The sequence below is a fragment of the Falco biarmicus genome, chromosome Z (assembly GCF_023638135.1).
Source record: "Falco biarmicus isolate bFalBia1 chromosome Z, bFalBia1.pri, whole genome shotgun sequence".
Lineage (NCBI taxonomy): Eukaryota > Metazoa > Chordata > Aves > Falconiformes > Falconidae > Falco > Falco biarmicus.
The window spans coordinates 82,439,660-82,459,787 of NC_079311.1; the positions used below are offsets into that span (position 1 = coordinate 82,439,660).

The window sequence follows — 20,128 nt, forward strand, 5'->3', positions numbered from 1 at the left end:
GGGGCAGTCCCAAGCCACAAGGGTATTTGTTGAAGAGATTCAGTTATTTCATAAAATTAACATAGCTACCCGATTTCCCTAAGGCCATGAGTGAGAAGCATTGCTCAAGCACATACTCCACCACAATTAAGGCACTCTTCTCTCAGCAATGAAGCTGATGGCACTCAGCATCATGCACAGGACCAAGCGCACGCTGCAGGCACGGTCCCCCTCTGCAAACAGTGGCGGGCAGTCTGCGATAGCTAGTGATGACTGTGGCAGCATTCTGGTGGCAGGCTGGGCCGATGCCCCTGCCTCTCCCTGCCTCAGCACATCCAGCCTCAAGACTCTGCATTGCGGTTTGGGTACAACCACTCCAGCACCACCCTTCCTTCAGCCTGCTGCGCACAATCTGCCACCATGGGATGTGGAAGAGTGGGTCAGTTCAGCGCAGCCCCCTGGACACATTAATTTTGATTGCACAACTGATTTCCAGTCATTCTGACAGAGGAAGGTCCTAAGAATGTCCTGAGAGACATTTTGATCCTAAAACCCACACAAGTATTCCACCAGGCAGAAGAAAGCCCCAGCTGTATCTCACAGATAAGTGAAGCAGAGTGTGTGATGGGTCCAGCACACATTACAGCAAAATACAGCAAAGTATTTTGGGGAAAGTGTTAAGTCGCACAGCCTAGGCTGCTATGGAAAAATACAAGCTCACCTCTAAAACTCCCTACAGACACGTTTTGGAGCCTGCTGACGGCTCAGTATTTCAGGTCCATTATTGCAGGTGTCAGTTCTGTGTACGCATGACTCAAGACACACATGCAAATTATGGGATTAAAGATCTTACTAGGGTCTGTTTCTTTTGAAAATGGTAAGACTAAACTTCCATGGGAAATACTCAATGAAGAGAGAAGGCTCTCACGATGGCTGTCAATCTGAGAGCAAAGGTAAAACTAAAAGAGACAAACAGGCCTGTAGGGTTGCTTTAATTTGGGGAATTTTTTTTTTCTTTTTTAGAAAAACAGAAAATCCCCAGACTGAGTTTTTGTTGGTGGTTTGCTTCAAATAACTCAGTTTTATTGTTTGGAGAAGTTAAACAGATTATTATGTTTGTCTTATGACAAAACCCTGGAAATGTGATTTTCCTGGCAAAAAAATCCTCCACCTAAAAACCTAATCTTAATTATAAAAAAAATTTAAACTCAGATTTGATCAACTCTCTAAATCAGTATTTTTCACTGTAACTTTAAGCATCAAAAGGGCAAACTGACTTAAACTTTCATTAAGTCCATAATACAAGGTAAAAAATGGGAGTATATAAGGAACAATCTCAAATTAAAGCAGCTCAAGACAGTGTAAAATGAGACTTAGTGTGAAGGCATAGCCTTTAACACATGAAGTGTAGGAAAACATAGTATATACACAAAACATGAGAAGGGTTTATTTGTTTGCATTGCATTTGTGGTAAAAGAGACTTAGGACTAACGGGCAATGAGGAACTGAGTAAGAATTCATGGTTTGGCACCACTAGCCAAAGCTTACTAACAGCACAGGTGTTACATGCAGCTATATACAACTTACTGACCAGAATTTGACTTTATGTTGTTAATCCTCACTGAGCCCTATGTAAAGCAACAAAGGCAAAACCACTGGCAACAGCTGAAAGCAACAAAAGTACTGTGCTGAGCCTAGTACCAGGAAACAACCAACTTCCTAAGTTAATTTGTGCAAACATGGTAGTTCTGGGGAGACCTGAGCCATCAGGCTTCCCCTTGGCTCAGCGGGCTGGTGGAGTGGGGTCTGAGGGAACCATGTCGGTGGCTTATGGATCGACCAACCAGGGCTGAAACAAGGGGTACCAGGAACCACGCTGTGCAGAGGGCATGCTGCGCTGGACACCATGGTCCCAGGGGCCACAGCAGGGCTGGTGGCTGCAGCCCAGGGCTGAGGCCCCAGTGCCAAGGTGAGTCAGGTCCAGCACAACAGCCTGGGGAGGCCTGGACAGTCAGAGCACTTCCAGTACAGCTGCTGTAGCTTAGGAAAGCCAAATATTTTGCTTTGTATGTTGGGTTGGGGTTTTTTGCCTGAAAACGCAGTTTCCTGAATTTTCGATTTCCTGTCCTGAATTGCAATGATATGGCTTTCTCACAGATGGCAATATGGTATTTGATCAGCTGCACTCAGCACAGAGCACACATTGGCTGTAGCTGTACTGCAGGCTGCACAGTGAAACTCATTGTTGAGGCATGGGAATACTATTGCAAATTAAACAAGAATGCATAATTAATAACCAAAATAAAAGAATGAATCACATTAATCAGTAAAAGAAGATGCAACAAACTAAGACTAAACAAGGGAACAATGTAGCTCATACAGTAGGATACACAACTGACTACAAAAGACATTGTACTAGACACTTTGCCCAGTAATTATGTTAATTCACTTCCACGGTAGTTTCCACTGGGTATAGTTTGGTTCCATGTCATGCAGGGTTAGCTGAAGGATCTGGCAAGTTCCTTAGTCAGCTCTGTTAACTGTGTGTCCTACCTCCTGACACAGATCTCTAGACAGCAAAATCATCAGAGTCTATACTGTACTGATTCCACATGACTCCAGCCCTGCCTCTGTCGTTCTCCTCCAGGATACACAGCACACCGGGGCTTAATATCCCCTTACCACTCATCCACCTTGACTTCGGTGATGCTACTTACCTCCCCAAAGCTGAGAACATGTTCAAGTGTTCCGCTGCTTCCAGGCCTTTGCAGTTGTACATCTCCTTCGGTGATGCATCCGCCCCTTCCTCGCACTGCTCTTCAGGGCAGACACCCTGTCATCCGCTGTCACAGACTGGGCTGGTTCCAGGCACCTTCGGGTGCTGTGGAGGTTACAGGGTCTCTGTGCAAGGGAAGAAGAAAGTCCTGTACATGTGAGAGCCGCATTACTGACGCCTGTGACAGTGAATTTGTGTGATGTCGGAAATTAACATAAACTCTCCGCACAAGATCTATTTCAAAGAGCTTCAAGTGATGTTGTCCTTTGAGTTTGGTCTTTTTACAGCCATTCCTCCCACCGAAAAAACGCAGGAGCTTCCCCCCAACCCCATAAGCTCTCGTAAAAACGTTACAACCTGTTCGGTCCCTGCAGCCCGAGCCGCCAGCCGAACCTTGCGTCCCGCAGGGAGATCGCCTCACTTTAGCCGAAACTTCTTTAAACAGCTCCAGCGGCAGCAGCGTGACCGGGCGGCGGCGGGCACCTCCCGGCCCCGGCTCCCAGGGGCGCCCGCCGCCGCCTGGGAAAGGGGCCCGGGGGCGGCCCCGGGCGGGCTGGGCACCGCTGGCAGCACCCGGCCCGGGCGCTCTGGGGCCCCTCGTGGCCGGCCCCGGGCACCGGCACCACCTGCGGCGGCGGGAGGCGAGGGGTGGCCCGGGTGCGGAGCGGAGCCTCTGGTCTCCCAGTGTAATGGCTGGAACGGCCCCGAGGGAGTGTCGGCCGGCCCCTGCCCAGGCTGGAAGCGGCCGCCGCGGGAACCGGCAGGCCCGGCCGCCGGCCCACGCACGCCCCCCGGGGCAGCACGCCGGGCTGGGCCGGGCGGCGCGAAGGGGGCCCCACACCGGCCGGCCGGGAGCAGCGCGGCCCCGGGTGAGCCTGCCCAGCGGATGGCGGCCCGGGGCTCGGCGGCGGCGGCCGGGGGCGGTGAACCTGGCTAGGCCCAGCCCGGCGCGGCAGAGCGGAGCGGCGGGGCTGAGCCCCGGGGCAGGCACACCCTCGGCTCCCCCTGCCGCGAGCCCGCCGGGGCGGGGAGGCAGCCAGGGAGGGCCGGGACTGCCGGCAATGGCCCCCGCCCCCACAGGAGGTACGGGCGGCCGGGGGCGGCCGCAGCCCCGGCGCCGTGAGGAGGCGTCAGGCGTGGGAACTCCGCTCGCTCCCGGTCCTGGGTCCGTATAAATGGGGGGCGGCGGCAGCGGCGGCAGCGCTTCGCCCAGACGGAGCCAGAGCCGGCGGCAGCACCGGCGGCAGCACCGGCGGCAGCACCGGCGGCAGCACCGGCGGCAGCGGCACGATGGGCGGCGGCGGCCCGCGGCGGCCCGGGGTGCTGCCTCTGCTGGCGCTGGCGCTGCTGGCGGCGCAGGGCGGCGCGGCTCCCCTGCAGCCCGGCGGCTCCCCCGCGCTCCCCAAGATCTACCCCCGCGGCAGCCACTGGGCTGTGGGTAAGTCCGTCCCGCCCGGCAGCGCCCGGCGGCGTGGAGCCAGCGTGGCTGCCGTACCGGAGCGCAGCGCGCTGCCCCGGGCCGGCAGCTCCCGTGCGAGGGCGGGCCGGCCACCGCGGAGAGCCGAGCGCCGGGAGCGGACAGCACTGCCGCGGGGGCCGGCCAGGACGTCGCCGCGCCCTCGCCGCTGCGCCCCTGCGGCCGCTGCGTCTCCCGCCGCCGCCTTTCCGCAAAAGTGCGGGGGGCCAGATCCCAGCCCGAGGGCAGCGGCCCGGGACCCGCCGGCACCCAGGGGCGCAGCCAGCAATCGGCGGCATCCCGGGGCGCCCGGCCTGGGAGAGCGTTCGCCGGCGCTGCCGCTCCCCTGCCCGCAGCAGCCTCCTTCGCCGCCCGAGGCCACCTGCGATCTCCCTCCGATGACAGCAAAGCGCTGGTTAGCAGAAGCGTGTTCCGCTTAGCCCCTAGAAGGGTACTGGAGCGCGGGCTTACGCTAGAGTTCCCGTGCCAAAGCAGGAGAAGTCCAAGTCCTACAGCTTCTCCATCCACTTCTCATTCCAGCAAATCTTGCCAGGTGCCTCTTCCCAGCTCCAGGCAAAATACTGGGTTATTCCTGCCCGTTCTCAGCAGCGTCTTCTCTGACAACATGGCATAAGAGGCAGAGGAAATTAATTGTGTGTGACACTGTGACAACATCTCGTCCCAGTTGCCCTTCCCTTCCCTTCCCATCCCTCCATACTACCAGTCAATAACAACTTCCAGCTGATGTTTGAACAGCCAAATCGATAGGTCTTTTGGTTAATTTCGTGCCACTGACATTGTTGTTACAGGACATTTAATGGGGAAAAAGAGTGCTGGAGATTTTCCTTATGTTTATGAAGAAGAAAACAAGACACCGTTTTTGGCATTACGTGAAAATATCAAGCAGCTGGAAGACTATCTGCAGTGGGAAGAAATCTCAAAATATTTGCTGCGGCTGCTGGAAGGGAATGAAAATAGAAGTGCTGACTTTTTGAAAGGAGGGCTTCCCTGGTATAACAGGAACACCTGGGAGACAGATGACAATAGCAGTTGGAAAGATGTAAGTAAGATAAAACCCATAAAAAGCCACCATATATCCACATTTCATTTTACAGTAACATATCAGCTGCTTCTAACTTGTGGGTTGTCCAGAAAGCAGCAGAAATGCATCTCTGGCACTAGCCATTCAGTACAGTAAGACTCTACTTTTGATTACAGATTGTCACTCACAGATTGTATTTTTTAATGAATTTATTTGCTACTGGTTATAACTCAGCAAGCATCGAGCAGATTTTAGTGTCTGTATTCCCTTCAAGTTCCTTGGTCCTTCCATTCTTTTCTTCTTTAGCACTTCATGCTCAGGTGACTGTGGCAACACCAAGTTCTGTACTAACCCAGCAAAACCAAGCTAGCGTGGGACACAGGAGTGACTACAGAGGGCAGGAAGAAGGCAAAGCCTTCTGTATATAAAGCCACATCGTATTGACTCTGTGGCTATTCTGGCTGTCATGTCTGGCTCGCGAGGCACTGCCAGTCAGTGAATAGAGTGGCTGGGTGGGAGAGTTTTTTGTTTTCCCAGCTTTGGCTTTGCCTCGTGCAAGTCTCTTCCCCCAGCTAATGGTGCTGGTCACTGCTGGGGTCATTTGTGGTCTTGCAGAATCGGGCTGTGGCTACTGATAAGCTGTAATATGTGCCTAGGAGCCACCTCTCCATCCCTCAAGTCGATGTACTTACTAGCACTATTTCACAAGATAACAAGACTTTGGAACAGATTCACCCCTGTTCTTCTGGAAAATCCTGTAAAATGCACTTGGGAGGGTATCAGTAAGGCTTTACTGAAAGTCACCAGGGTCTAAATGACATAATGGAAATTGCAGAATTTGCTAGGAAACTCCTTTGTCAGGTACAGTAATACCATTATTACTCTGTGTGTGTGTGTGTATATATATATGCACACTACTGACATAGCTGCAGAATTCTTTTGGGTGACATTGAAACAGAATAAACAGATTCATGCACACACCTCCTAAAAACATTACTGGAAAGATTTTTTTTTTTTCCTTAGGGTATTCTACTGTAATGTGTTGTAATTTAATATTCCTGGGCTAACTTCAGCCCAGTCTCCTTCCTGAACTGGTGCAGGGATGTCAGTGAATACTTCAGGTTTTGACTTGAATTCAAGTTAAAATGTACCTGTTAAATTAAGCCATGATTTAAGTATCTTACACCACTGGTATGAATGTTGTCCATAGGTTTCTTTCTGGCCATGGCTTTATGATGGTGATTAATACTATCTAAAAAGGAAACCATTTATCTCATCTTCAGCTCTGCCTTGTGCATCTTTGTAATGGAATTTGATAAAGAAATTCCATTATGCTATGTAAACAGGGAAATATTTTGGCTTCTAAAAGTATCTGGTATCTACTTTATCTAATGATTTACTAAATCATACTTTAAAAGGCTGAAAGTTGCCTCTGGTAAGGTGAATCACATCCACATGTGTGTACTTTTACCCTAAATTAATATCCACTTTTTTGTGGTCTGACATTGAACATATATGTGAAATAATGAGATTATTGCCTTAAATATACAGATTTCTCCAATGATTAGTAAAAAAAAAATAACTATAATAGTTGTTTTTAAGAAAGGAGGCCTTTTTTATAAAGGTGGAATTGTGGTGTTGGTATGAAATTCAGTCATACATGTATACAGTGATACAAGAGCGCAAATGACCTTTGGATTTTGATTCCATAGATTTTTCTGGATGTGAGGGGTTCCATGTTGCACAAACCTTGGTTAGACAACACCCTTGTTTAAGGTGCTGCTGCACCACAGCTAATGAAGGTGTCCGTGTCCAGGAATGGTGAGTGTAGCTATCTGCCCTGGTGGAGGATGGCCAGGTAGAGTAAGCTGACAGCCATGGTGCAATGCATATGAGAACTTTGTACTTGGCATTAGATACTTTTCCAGACATACTGTGCTGGACTTTGAAATAGAACCTGATCCAAGGAGGAATGGGACACCGTATTTACGGTGGGTTACTGTTCCTTGTGAAATGGCCCATTGGACTAAGATATTGAAATGTGACCAACAAAAGGTAAAGCATGAGCCCTACTGTCAGTGGATGGAATAGCTGTCCCAAGACCATGTCGCCGTCGAGGCGGCTATAATTAATTCTCATAGGCTGAGTGTGCACTTGCAGAGATGCTAACCATGGAGTCTGTGGCTGTGTGTGTGCAACCCTATGTTCCCATATACTGAACATAAGCGAAGGCAGGCTGTGTTTCAAACTTGAATTTTAAGATCAGAAATCCCCAAAGCTGAAGGCTGCAAAAGTAAATACAGATGCATACTTTGGGTAACTCATTTCAGGGTCTTGCTTATTAGCTCAAGTTAATTCTGTGCATTACTCCCCACTAGCGCTCATGCTGTGCTGTACGTAATTGTTCCAGGAACTGGACTTAGGGTCATGCACTGAGTTGTTTTCTTCTGTTTTCAGTTAGTACCAGGCAATGGAAGACCTTGCCTGCTCTCTATTCTGTAAATAAATTACAGTTAAAGTAGTTAAAAATCAGAAGGGAAGTCTCTTCTGCAAGTTGGCCTAAGTGTAAAGTGGGGTGTGGGGGGGTGTGGGAGGGGAAGCTTTAAATTGTTTCTGTGGCTTAGCTTTTCAACACTGGTGAGACACTATATAAATAAGAAGGCAGACAGAATGATTTGGGAGAATGGCTTTCCTCCTACTTGGGCAGTTGGGTCTTATGCTAACTAAGACAGATGAGGTCTGTTTTGAAAAGATTATTAGGAATATGTTATGTGAACACACAGAGCAGGTATATATTAGGCTTATTATCTTAGTGAATGACTTTTTTCAGCGCTGGTCTATAAATAACGTTTTTCTCTTTTTATTAGATGATGGACCATCTGCTTCAAGTTGGGAATATGAAAAAGAGCACTCCAAGCTGAAAGGTCGTCTCTAAACTAAATCATGAAGAAACGGAATACTTTCCCTAAGAGACTGCATTTCACAAGCACTTGATTGTATCAGATAATCAACAAGGTCTCTTTTCTGTAGACAAGATTTCCTTTGTGTAAAATACCTAAATATATGTATTCTTGTATGTTTCAGCAGTGACTAAACTCTACTTCACTTTCAAGGTTGCATTTTCTCACTTGAATGGCTTTAATATATATATATAGATAGATACAAAATTGTCATGGAAGGGTCTTCCAATCAATTACATGACTTACCTATCTAATCAGTTCATCTCATAGTTCAAATAGTACTAATAAAAAGCCCGAGTTTATACTTTTTTTCGAGTGAATACAATAGAAATCGGCTGTGCCACAGCTGGTAACAAAGGAAGAACAGAGTGATTCCTTTTCCACCGAAGGTCGCTGGCGGCGTGGGGAGCTGGCGGCCCGCCCGTGGCGGGGCCGTGCCCGCCGGGAGGGGCGGCCCTGGGGCTGCGGAGGCTCGGCCTCCCGCCGCTGCCCCGCACGCCGCCCCCGCCAGCCGTCCGCTGCTCAGTGGCACAGCGTGGCTGCGTGAGACCGGAGAAAGATGCTGCCTCCGGGCGTGACACCGTTTGGGGCTGCGGCCGAGTGGTGCCCCTGGTCGCTGTCCCTCCCCGGCCGGCCGCGCCGTCGGAGGCCCCGGCGAGGAGGGGGAGCCTCTCCCCCATGGCCAGCACCGGCAGCGCAGCGTGAGGGCGGCGGTGAACTGCTGTCCGAGCGCAGCAGGCCTGCGTGGCGGTGACGCTGCCCGACGCTGCTGAGGCCGCCCCTGCGGCACCGCGTCCGGTTCCCGGCGCCCCAGTACAAGAGGGACCTGGACGAGCTGGAGAGGACCCAGCACTGGGCCGGAGGGGCGGTCACGGGGCTGGAGCCCCTCAGCCAGGAGCGGCTGCGGCCAAGCGGGCTGAAGGGGAGCAGACTCGGGAGCCCTGCCGATGTGCACGGGATACCCGAGGGGCGTACAGAGGGCCGGGCCCTTCCCCGCCATACCCGGTGAGGGGGGCGGAGGCAGTGGGCATCCCGGAACTTCAGGGGACCCGTTCTCGCCGTGAAGGTGGCCGGGCACGGGCACAGGCACAGGCTGCCGGGGGCGCGGTGCAGCCTCCGGCCCCGGAGCTGCTCAAACGGCGCTCGGGCACAGCCCCGGGCAGCCGCTCCCGGGCCACCTGCAGGAGCCGGCGCTGAGCGGGGCGCCCCCAGGGCCCCCGACCCCGCCGTCGGGGGAAGGGCACGGAGACGGAACCGCCAGCTGCCCGGCTTCGCTCGGGCGGCCGGAGCCGCCTGCCTCCAGCAGGCGGCGCCCTCGCCACACGGATGGGCGCGCGGGGCGGGCCGGGCGGGGGCGGGGCGGGGCGGTGCTCTGCGGGCTGCCCGGCCAGATCGGTCCCGTCTCGGTGCCTCCGGTGTCGGGGCCGGCCCGACGCTGCGCCCATTTGTTGCGGTTCCCGGCGCGTCCCGCGCGGTGCCGGTGACCCCAGCCGCGGGGGGAGCGGGGCGTCCGGCTGCTTTCCAGGGGCCGCCACGGGCACGGCCGGTTCCAAACTCCATCGCGCGTGTCTTTGCGCGGCCGAGGCGGCAGCGCCTGGCGGGGGGCCGCTGCCCGGTGCGGCCCCGGTGTGTGACGCGTGTTCCCGCGGCCCCCCTCGCGGCGGGTGCCGTGCCGGCGCGCTCCCGGAGCCGCGAGGGGCGGGGGGGGCGGCCACTTCCCCGCCCCGGCGCGGGCCGCGCAGCCCCGCGGGCCTCGGAACGGTGGCGGGCGCGACGGTGCCGTGGCCGCCGAGCTGCCTGCGCGCCTCAGCGCTGACACCCCGGCTCCCGGGGCAGCGCTCGGTCGTCTCGGCGGACATCCCGGCCTGTGCCGGCCAGAGGGAGCACCCAGCATGTTCGGGTGCTGTCCCGGGCCTTTTAGAACTTAAAAATGCTTCCCCGTTTCAGGGGAACTTAAAAATGCTGTCTTTCTCCCTCTGTCCCCGTTGCCACTTGCCCAAAGGCGATGCAAAGTCTTGCCAGGGGTGCACGTAAGCATGGGGAAGTTTCCTGATGTGGGGTGCCGGTCTGTCCTCCCCCCACCTCCGAGGCCACCGGCCCTCCTGGCAGGCAGGACTTGTGAGAAGGCTTCTCTGCAGCCTGGCTTCTGCCGCCAAGCGATTTGATTTTGGCTCCGTGCGGGGCCAGATTGGGCCAGCAGTGCCTACACACTTTGCCCAGACACCCAGAGGGAACGCTGCTCAGAAAGACACGAGGTAGGAGGAATCCCTAGCAGAGCAGGAGAAGCAGGAAGCAGCCTGCTCTGGGGCAGTGGAGGGCAAACCCTTGAGACCCTAGCGACTACGCACATTAAACAAAGTGGGCTGCAGCTTAGCTAGTGCCAGGTACCCTTGGGGATGCTAGGCCGTCCCTGGAAAGCTTTGGTCACACGTTCCAACCAACCTTCCCCTGCCCAGCCTTTGCAGGGATAAAGGCAGAGTGGAGGAAGGAGTTGAGCAAAATAAGAGGGGCACCACAAGAACGTGCTTGGGAACCTGGCTTTAGTCTTCATGTGGCCAAGGTCACTGGAGTGAATATGTGTGTGTGTTGTACACCCAAGAAATAAAAGAGAAGAAGCCTGGCACAGAAGACAAAGCACTGTCTGAAGACTTAAGAGATCTTTGTACAGGCTCCAGGTGGGATGCTAAGCACAGGCACCTGCTGTTGTTAGCATCCTTGGCCTCCAGCTATGGAACTGAAAGAACAGGGGGGTCTCTTGCAGAGCTGGTGCCATAAGTGCCAGGCAGGCTTACGATACCCAAAGAGCCCTCAAATGGCACTAGAGCTATGAGGTAACTCAGTCGTGCCATCCCTGTCTGAGCTTGGTTGAATCGTGTTTCTCTGTGCCTCAGTTTCTCTGCATGTAAAATGGGACTCCCCTGTCCCACAGAGGCAGCATAAAATAAACTGGAAGGGTATTTTTTAGGATGTCGTGGGGAAGGGATGAGGAAGCAGCATGTTCATGACCAGTTCATGATAAACTGTGAAGCCATGAACAATAGCAGGTTTTCCTGCCATACAGGCTCTCCTGGTTTTGAGTCATGCTGCAGTCGGTGAGGCCTTTGAGCAAGAACAAGCTGCTGGTGAGCCAGTCTTCCTGAGGAGCCCTTGGTTTAAAAGCATTCCTTAAAACTAGCATCCCCCTTGCTGACATTCTGGATTCACCCAGAGGCCCGCCTTATACTCCCTGCCCCTGCCTCTTCACTGAGATGGAATCAAAGGAGAAAGATCTGACCTACCTGCACTGGTCAGCAGCTGGAACACCACCTATCCTCTTTATTTATTCCAACACTCTCTCCTGTATCAGCAGCCAAAGCTTCAGTTCTTACCTCTTCTTGCCTCCACCCAAATTTCTGCTGCCTCCATTTAAACTCTCTTCTGAATGTTTTGCCTAGCTGACTTTAACTGCATTTCTACACAGAACCAAACATTTCAGAGCTGATTTCACAGTTCTTAGTGGGGCAGAAATGTCATATGACAGAGGGATGACTGCCAAATGTCAGCCAGTTTTCACATCATGCATTGACAGAACACAGAGATGCTCACAGAAAGGAGAGAAAATACTCATTCTACCAGAAAAACTGGTAATGTTATCAGAGCCACCAGTGTCCTGGTCAAACTAGCTTCTTGCTCTGCTCTCTTTTTGTTTGTTTCATTCCAACATTTTCTTCTGTGGTAGGATTTTTTAAATGGGTACTCTGTGATTGACAAACTGCTGAAGGAAGTTGATAAAGAAGTCCCAAGGTTTATAACCCGTGGCATTGGTGACACAGGAAGATGCTTGACTGCATAGGAGAAAGAACCTGAGTGTCCAGCCCAAAAACACTGTAGCTGAAGGGAAGCCCCTTGAATTAATGCCTGTTGGGAGCTGGACTTCATTATATGTCCCAACAGACTGAACTGATGAAAGGTGTAGCCAGGAGCTTTGAACAGGTAAGTGAGATTTTTCAACAGTAAGTAACTAAATGTTCTTACTTGAAACCCCTGTCAGGTGCAGCTGAGGCAGACAGAAAGAAGATCCTTCAACTCTCCATCTCACCTGCAGACATTGGCATGTCCTCAACAGAGGAGGAGGACAGAATTGCCCTCAATCCCAACAGCTCACAACAGATATTTAAATTGTGACTGAGCTCTCTGTGTTTCCCTCTCACAGGGGCTGTGATCCAAGGTGGCTGACGAGCAAACATGATGGCCAGCCTGCTGCTCCGGGGGGATGACAGCTTCTCCTGACCCCATCCAGCAGGGATTGAGGACCAGGCCTGGACAAAGCACCAGTCTTACTCCACTGGAAAGCAACTGAGCTAAAGTTCACGTCAAAACTCTCCTTGTCTTATGTAGGTCAGGTGTCTTTGCTAGTTTTCTTGAATACTGACAAGATTCTGACCAGGGGTGGGAAGGAAGAAAGGTAAGTTCAACCCAGTGAGACACAAATGGGGAAGGAAGGGAAAGAGGAAGGAGCTCCTTGGCTTCTGACATCAGCTGCCCTCCCCAAGGCCCCTTTGACAATGTGAGAGTCCAGTCTGACCAGTAGCAGACACATCTTGTCTTGCCTCCTGTTCCCGGTGAGGTTCGTGCCTCCTCAGTAGTTATTTGCCCCATGCTGAGAAGGGAGGTGCAGTACTCCCAGAAGCAGGGATCTGTGCCATGGTAGGCTAGCAAGGATTCCTCGCCATGGAGCAATCCCTCCAAGGAGTCTCTCAGGGCAGCCCTTGCCAACTGCCTCATATCCAGGACACTGAGTGAAAACCAAGGTTTTTTTGGGAAAACTCTTAAGAAGTATTTACAGCTTCACCCGCCAAAGCCTACACACTTCCATAACTACGACCGCTGACAGACCCTGTCCTATGAGTCGACCTCTCCCTCCAAAAGGTGGTGTGCTGTGGTTTGCGAAAGAACATTCACTGTCTGCGACTGTCTCATTGCAAAGGAGTAAATTTCATAGTATTTTCACCGGCAGTCTTTTATCAGTATTCTTCTTCTTAGAACTTCAGATGTTGCAAAGTAGTCAAATATAGGCACTAAATCTGCTATCTTGGTAATACAGTTTAAGCAAAAGAAGAAATAGATCACTCAGAAAAGGCCAGGCTAATAGCCTTAGCAAAGTTAGAGTAAAGAAGTGGTTAAGGATCTAGATGATTTAATCCAGTTTTAAGAAAAGGTTTTACAGTGAGCAATTAGATGCTGTTTAAGGAATTAATCACTAATGGGTCATTAACTCTGACTGCTATTGTACACTTAACAAGCTGAGGCAGGATTATTAGACTCGGCACCCAATTAAGAAGGAGAAGATATTTACAACAAAATGAACAAATGGGCTTTTAAAATGGAATGGGACAATTTGAAAGAAAGTGTAGGAACACAGGAAACTAGACAGGGTACAGGAAAGATACAAGTTTGCATATGCCTCTGTCCCTTTATTTGTTTAGGCACAGACAGGTAAATATTTTTCACTTATGTTTAGCTGCTTAAAATACTTATTTTTAGCAATAAACTCATAGCTTTCCTTGAAAGACATAACTGCACACAGTTCATTCATTACAGGGTTCACATGTACAGTGTATAACAAAAGACCCGCTTTAATGTGTCAGTAAAAGAACAAACACACAAACACCATAGCCTGGCATAACCTTTCTTTTTTTGCTTGCAGGTGTTGGATCAGGTGCTTAATAGAAGTGAAAAGGTTTCTTCAGCTGCTGTTTCTGCTGTCCTGTCACTGTGTTTCTATCTACTGTTAGTTTTTAACTAACTAACTTCGATCTCAAGTAACCAGGCATCAGTGCTAGTTACAGCGCTGATCAGAACCCCGGGGGGGTGGTGGTGGTGGTGGTGGTGGTGTCATCTTTCCAATGGCTTTGCAGGATACAGAAGAGCTGGAGAGGGCAGTAGTGTCAAAATGTGGAAAAGCATCACTGGAATCTTGGGGAATTGCCTGTTAATCACGAGCAGTAAGGACAGGTAAAAACTGTTGGGCAACAGTCAGATGTACTCACAGACAGGAGGGTTTTCAGCACCAGAGCCACAGTTGGACTGCAGCCAACAAAGATAAGTGGAGTTGTTCCTGCCCCCAGGGAGGAAGAGTGTGCACAGCCTGTGCCATCGTTTGTTAGTGTGCATGCACTACTGATACCGGCCAGGGTGTGCAGGCACTTCTCAAGCACACCAAAAAACATCCTTCCGTTGTGGCCACTGCCTGGCAAACTCTGCATCCTTGGTAATGCAAACAAAGCTCACCTGTGAAAGGACCACTGGAGTAAGGCCTGAAAACTGAAGTGGGTACTGCTTCTGCTCTCCTCCCCTCACCCCAGCAGCTGACTCAGGTCTCCTTACCAGAAGTTAGCAAAATATCTCCTTGGTCCCGACAGCAACAGCGCTTTCTTTTCTTGACAGCATGGTACTTTCTTTGATGAGGCAGCACCGAGCTGTGGGCTGGGAAGACTGGGCACCACCACGGATACACAAACACTGACAGGTCCAGAGCCCAGCAGGAAGGTCCTGCCCACATAGGGCCACATTGCCTTGGAACTTGGCAGGGACCACTCGCTGGGCCTCCCTGGCAACCCCGGGACCAACACAGCTCAGGGAAAGAAGGCCTGGGGCCCTGGTGCAGCATGCACTCCATCTGGAGAGGTGGGTTGGATCCGCAGGGAGGCCAGGGAGAGAGGAAAAGGCATTGCAAAATAGAGGGATTCCCATTATCATCTGTAAAAGCAGCTCTCCAGACAATAGACGGGGGCTGCTGTGGAGAAGGCTGTGAAGGGATGTTTAGAAACTGCTGTCTAAGGTTAAAAAGCTCTCTGAAGTGAAGCTGAACAAAGCTGACATACTTGTTTCTGACAGGACTCTTAAAAGATACGCACAGATTGTGAAAATATAATTAGACGCCAGCCTTTGTCTGGCCACAACGAGTGGGAAATGGTGAAAGGAGAGGTCTCCCAGTCTGCATTGAATCATCCCAGGACACAATGAGGGCACTTGTGCATCCTTCTCTCTTCCCTAATGAGAAACGTTAATTGCCACAACCTCCAGAGTGTGTAGAGCACCCCGTGCCCAGTGGAGGAGAAGGGGTGTTTCGTTACAGCTTCTCAGCCCCATTACAGGCAGTAACAGAGATAATGGAAAATAAAGATGCTGCAGTTTTAGTTTCGGCAGCTTGGCAGTGGGCGCTGGGTGGGTGGGAGAATGAGCATGGCCCTGCGCTGTGCCAACCTCGGGGGCTGCACTGGGCAGGATGCACCCAGCAGTTTCCCACTGGCGGCTCCAGCCACCCAGCCAGGCAGCCAGCACCCAGTCAGCTACTGCCTGTCTCCCCCTGTTGGCGGCTGGGCTGCGGGGGCATGGGGCCTGGCAGCACCCATGAGTCCCCTTCCCCGAAGAGGCAGCAAGGGCCAGGGGACTGGCGCCAACCCCAGCCTGCTGGGGTGGGGGTGGACAAAGCCCACCAAAACGCAGGGCTGCCCCAGTAGGGCAGCTGTGGGAGTGTTGCGCCCGGCCCGTGGGCTACCAGAGCCCTGGCCCCTCCTTGTCGAGCAGGCAGCCAGAGCCAGGTGCGCTCCCCACCACGGGTCTGCAGGCCCCAGCACTCACAGCCAGTGGGGCAGGGTCCTGCTGCCACAGCAGGAGGGAGGAGGGCCCACCGCCTGGCCTGTCCCACCCCTCTGTGCGTCACAGGCAGCGGAGGGTCTGGCCCAAGCAGCCTGTTCAGGTGCAGAATCACAATGTGCAGCCCTCATGCAGGTCATGCCATTTAATGGTGCAAAAGCAGAAAACCCTCCCTTGGTAACGCAGGCCTCGGTTCCCAGCCACCTTACTTACACAGCTCTTCACCCTACTGCAGCTTTTATTGCAACTAAAGCGTCCAGCCAAGGAGGGAGAGCAAAAGAGACTTTTTTTTTTTTTCCTAAGCTATGATCAGGCCCCTAATTCTGCAGGGCATGTGGAAAAGGGAAGTAAAAGGACCACAAAATACAAAGCAAGTCAAGGTGTGGGGGAAAGGCTGGCGCAAAGGACAGCCCTCCCTTGCCTGGCTGTCTGGAGGAGCCAGAACGGGTCAGGGGCATCCCTTGGCTGTCCCAGGACCGGTCTCCCCCATGGGCTTGTCCCAGGCGCTGAAGAGGGAGTTCAGATTGTCTGCCAGGGTTTGCCGATGGACTGGATGTGCTCCTTGGCCTTCAGCCGTAAGGCGGCAATGCTGGTGTTGCGCGGGTCTGCCTCGTCCAAGGGGAACTTGTCCACAAAGGTGGCCCCACACTGGTAAGGCGGCGGTGGCCCCATTGCCCCCAGAGGTTGCAGCGCATGGGTCACGGCCGGAGAGTTCAGGAAGGGCGGTGGTGTGTAGCTGCCAGGCAGGCTCTGCGGTGAGGCCACAAAGCCGGGCAGGGTCTGCAGGGCCGTGCTGCTGGCCACAGGTGGGCTGAGCCACGTCTCAAGGGGCAGGTTGCTGCTGAGAGGACCCATGGGTGTTGCCTGGGGGGAGCGGTTGAAGGAGAGAATAGGCGAGTCCTGCAGCTTCATGGAGGTCACCTCCAGCTTCTCCTGCCGCCTCCACTTGGCCCGTCTGTTCTGAAACCACACCTGCAAGCACAGCCACATCAGCCAGGCCACAGGGCTGTCCCTGCCGAGGCAGAGGCTCTTCCCAGGGTGAGCAGCACGCAACGGAGCGAGGGAAACGCAAAGGAGCTGCAGGCGCCACCGTGCTGAGCTAGGGCAGCAGGAGGTCCGGCCGCGCTCCCCCACGGCCCGACAGCCCTGCGCTCGGCAGGGAGCTGCGTTGCGGGAAAGCAGCCCAGCAACAGCCCCGCGCCAGAGCCAGCTCGGCTGCCCACAAGCCACCTGCTGGCCTACCGCTAGCTGCTGCCCCGCTGCACCGCGGCTTCAGCTGCCCAGGCCGGGCCGCACCAGGCAAGGGGCAGCGGCGGGCCGGGCGGAGGCCCGACCCCGCGGCCGCTGAACGGAAAACGACCCCGCGCTCACCCTGTCCCGCCGGCCGCCGCGAAGGACAGCGCCATCTCCAGAAGCGGCCGGCGGCGCTGGTGCCGGGCCGGGTACCGGGCCCACGGGCCGGCGCTGCTCCGACTGCCAGGGCTGCGGGTCCACGCCGGGCCGGGGGTCCCGGCGCCGGAAACGCTGGGCCGCACCGAGCCCTGTCCAGCCCTGCCCTGCCGTGCCGCGCCGTGCCGGGCTGTGCGGGGCTTCCCGGCGCGGGGCTATGCCGGAGGCCGGCGGGGCGGAGGCGGGCGTTACCTGAACGCGGACCTCGGGGAGGTTGACCTTCATGGCGAGCTCCTCGCGGCTGTACACGTCTGGGTAGTGGGACTTCTCGAAGGCGCGCTCCAGCTCGTGGAGCTGGTACGTGGTGAAGGTGGTGCGGTTCCGTCGGTGCTTCTTCTTGGGCTGCTCCTCGTCCGACGGCTTCCCTTCGCCGCTGCTGCCAGCGGGCAGCTCGGGGCTGGCACTGCCTGGGCGGTACGGCTCTGCGAGGGAAAGACGGGCGGGTCACGGGGAGCGCGATCTCCCCGCCGGGCCCGCCGAGGGAGCGGAGGAGAGGCGCCTGGAGGAGAGGCGCCCACCCACCCCCCGGCGCCTCTCGCCCGCCGCACTCACCTTGGAAGCGCTCGGCGCGGCCCTGGGGCTCGATCGGCGGCGGCTCGACGGGCATCTTGGGCAGGCAGTGTCGGGGACCCCGCCTGTCCGCCTCCTTGGCGCTGCCGGCGCTGCCGTCGGGGGGGAAGGGGCCCAGCAGGCCGTCCTCCTTGGTGAACCCCAGGATGGCCTCGATGCTGTGCAGCCTCGACGGGTTCCCCCCGGGGCTCCGCGCCGCCTGCGCGGACAGCGAGAAGGCGCCCTCGGCCATAGCGAGCGGGGCGCCGGGCGGGTGCATGGGGCGGCCGGCCCGGGGCCCCGGCGCGGCGTTGCGGTCCTAGTCCGGCCCCGGGGCGGCGCGGGCAGCTCTGGCACGGCACCGCCCGGCGGGCTGGCCTCCTTGGGGCGGGGGAGGAGTGCCGGGGGGCGGTGGGCGACGGGGAAGGCGAGGCCCCCGCGCCGCTCCGGCACGGCGGGGGAGGCAAGGCATCCCCAGGGCCCCGCCGGCAGCGCCCGCCACCGCCCCCCCTCCCCGCGCCGGCCGCCCCGCCCCGCCGGCCCCGGCCCCGGCCCCAGACGGCGCCGGGCGATGCCATCCGGGGCCCTCGAGGCGGGGCGGGCCGGCCCCCGCTGCTGCCGGGGGCTGGCCCAGGCCGGGCGCCCCGCCGAGTCCCGCAATTGGAGCCCCGGGGCCAGGGCCAGGCCGAGCGCCGTCGGAAATCGCCGTGGGGCCGGCGGCCGCAGGGCGCGGGGGAGCGGTCCGGCCCGGCGGGGGCCGCAGGCCGGGCCGCGCCGGACGGGCCCGGGAGCGGGGGCTCCGCGGAGGGGGAGGGGGCCTGGCCGGCAAGCCAACGGGTGTCCGGGGCAGTGCCCGGGGCCGTGCTCCAGGCTCTCCGCGCCTCCCCGAACCGCCTTCCCTCGGCAGCCCCAGCCGTCGGCCGGCCCTGGCGTTCTTCAGGTGCCGGTGTCACAGGTGATCTTTCCAGAGGTGACAGCCAGGAGGGTGCCGCGGCGCCGCGCGGTGTCACGTGCGGAGGGTGAAGAGCAGGGGGGGTAACAGCGCCGGGGCCGTGGTCCCCGGCCGGGCCAGGTGCCCTGCGTCTGGCTGCCCTCGGGCCGGTCCTGCGGCCCGGGGGGCAGCCGGGCTCTGCAGAGCTCTGCGGGAGGGGCTCAGCCTCTCGACCCTCGCAAGTCCGGGGAAGGTGCTGGACATGGTTTCTGAAGGAAGTTGCCCAAGGTGTTGCTATAGGACAGGCCCCGGGAGAAGCGCGGGCCCTGGGACACGATCCTCTACGGGGCAAGCGGGGCTGGGCGGCCAGAGGCAGGGCCAGGCCCCGGGGGGAGCTGCGGGATGCTGCGGGAGGGCAGGCAGCCCCCACCTTGCTGGGGGCTTGGCTTGGCGGAGGGCACGGGCTGGCCAGGCAACGGCATTGTGTCCTCTGCCTCCAACTTACTCCTTCCTGCATCAGTATTTTTCCAGCTTTTCTCTTTCTGTCACTTTGTCCCTTTTTATGCTAGCACTTGCCAGTTCCTCTCAGGCACCAGCCATCCTTCGTCCCAGCTGCCATGGTGAGCACAGCAACATCCAGAGCGGTTTTCAGCCTGCACTAAGCTTTGAAGATGCTTCCGTGTCAAGCCTGTGGAGTCTGTATGTGAATGAAAAACAGCACTGCTGCTGCTTCTTCCAGATATATTAGCTATTCTAATAAAAGGTATGACCTCACCCTCAACAAATCTTCAGTTTTGCTACCCCCCCACACCCCAAGAGGAGATATTTTGTGTAGACTTTTCCAGAGGAATCGCTTCAAAACGAAGATTGGCAGCGCTTGCCCCTGCCAGTGCCTGCGCCTTTATAAAGTTTATGGCCTGATGTCCCAAAGTTAATCCCCTGTAGAAGCGCTCAGTTTTTCCTAGCTCCAGGTGAGGTTTGCTTTCACTGACTGCTTTCGGGCAGGGGCAGGGGCCAGGGGAGCGGGTTGGGGCCTAAAGAACTCAGCCATCCATTGGCAAAGGGGGAAGAGGCTGACAGGAGAGACAAGAAGAGGTTAGTGTGGCTTTTGTGCTCAATATGAAAAGCAAGTCAATACCATTGTAGGGGCATTGGAGGGTACTCAAAGCAATCAGCCAGGGGCCATTGTGTTCCTTTAATCTACATGTGTATTTCCCAAGAACTCTATTAGTGAAGATGAATGAACTGTGCAATGTCCCTAATTTCTTCTAATTTGGAGCTGGGGTTTTACAGCACTCACAACCAGCACAAAACATGCCTGTCCCTCCAGAAGCCCTGGGCAAACTTG

General features: G+C 55.4%; 2 protein-coding genes across 3 annotated transcripts; one reads left to right on the forward strand and one right to left on the reverse strand.

Moving 5' to 3' along the window:
* Positions 1–4,026: 4,026 nt before the first annotated feature.
* On the forward strand, positions 4,027–8,407 carry GRP (gastrin releasing peptide). Its single transcript, XM_056325642.1, has 3 exons — positions 4,027–4,193; positions 5,021–5,271; positions 8,121–8,407. The coding sequence occupies exons 1-3, from the start codon at positions 4,046–4,048 to the stop codon at positions 8,172–8,174; spliced, it is 453 nt and encodes a 150-aa protein (XP_056181617.1). The 5' UTR covers positions 4,027–4,045; the 3' UTR covers positions 8,175–8,407.
* Positions 8,408–15,981: 7,574 nt separating this feature from the next.
* On the reverse strand, positions 15,982–18,252 carry RAX (retina and anterior neural fold homeobox). Of its 2 annotated transcripts, none has more exons than XM_056325636.1 (3): positions 17,853–18,252; positions 17,505–17,722; positions 15,982–16,823 (listed from the first exon to the last, which is right to left on the reverse strand). In XM_056325636.1, the coding sequence occupies exons 1-3, from the start codon at positions 18,127–18,129 to the stop codon at positions 16,371–16,373; spliced, it is 948 nt and encodes a 315-aa protein (XP_056181611.1). In that variant the 5' UTR covers positions 18,130–18,252; the 3' UTR covers positions 15,982–16,370. The 2 variants fall into 2 exon arrangements, with proteins under 2 accessions (XP_056181611.1, XP_056181610.1); XM_056325635.1 differs by having other exon boundaries at positions 17,493–17,722.
* Between the last annotated feature and the right edge of the window lie 1,876 nt (positions 18,253–20,128).

Excerpts from the sequence above, each read along its gene's own strand:
- RAX (XM_056325635.1), bottom strand. The coding sequence starts at position 18,129 with ATGCACCCGCCCGGCGCCCCGCTCGCTATGGCCGAGGGCGCCTTCTCG. Across the intron at positions 17,723-17,852 it reads CCGCGCCGAGCGCTTCCAAG|AGCCGTACCGCCCAGGCAGT; the intron begins GTGAGTGCGGCG and ends TTTCCCTCGCAG. Across the intron at positions 16,824-17,492 it reads TCCCCGAGGTCCGCGTTCAG|GTGTGGTTTCAGAACAGACG; the intron begins GTAACGCCCGCC and ends CTGTGCTTGCAG.
- GRP (XM_056325642.1), top strand. The coding sequence starts at position 4,046 with ATGGGCGGCGGCGGCCCGCGGCGGCCCGGGGTGCTGCCTCTGCTGGCG. Across the intron at positions 4,194-5,020 it reads CGGCAGCCACTGGGCTGTGG|GACATTTAATGGGGAAAAAG; the intron begins GTAAGTCCGTCC and ends TTGTTGTTACAG. Across the intron at positions 5,272-8,120 it reads ACAATAGCAGTTGGAAAGAT|ATGATGGACCATCTGCTTCA; the intron begins GTAAGTAAGATA and ends TCTTTTTATTAG.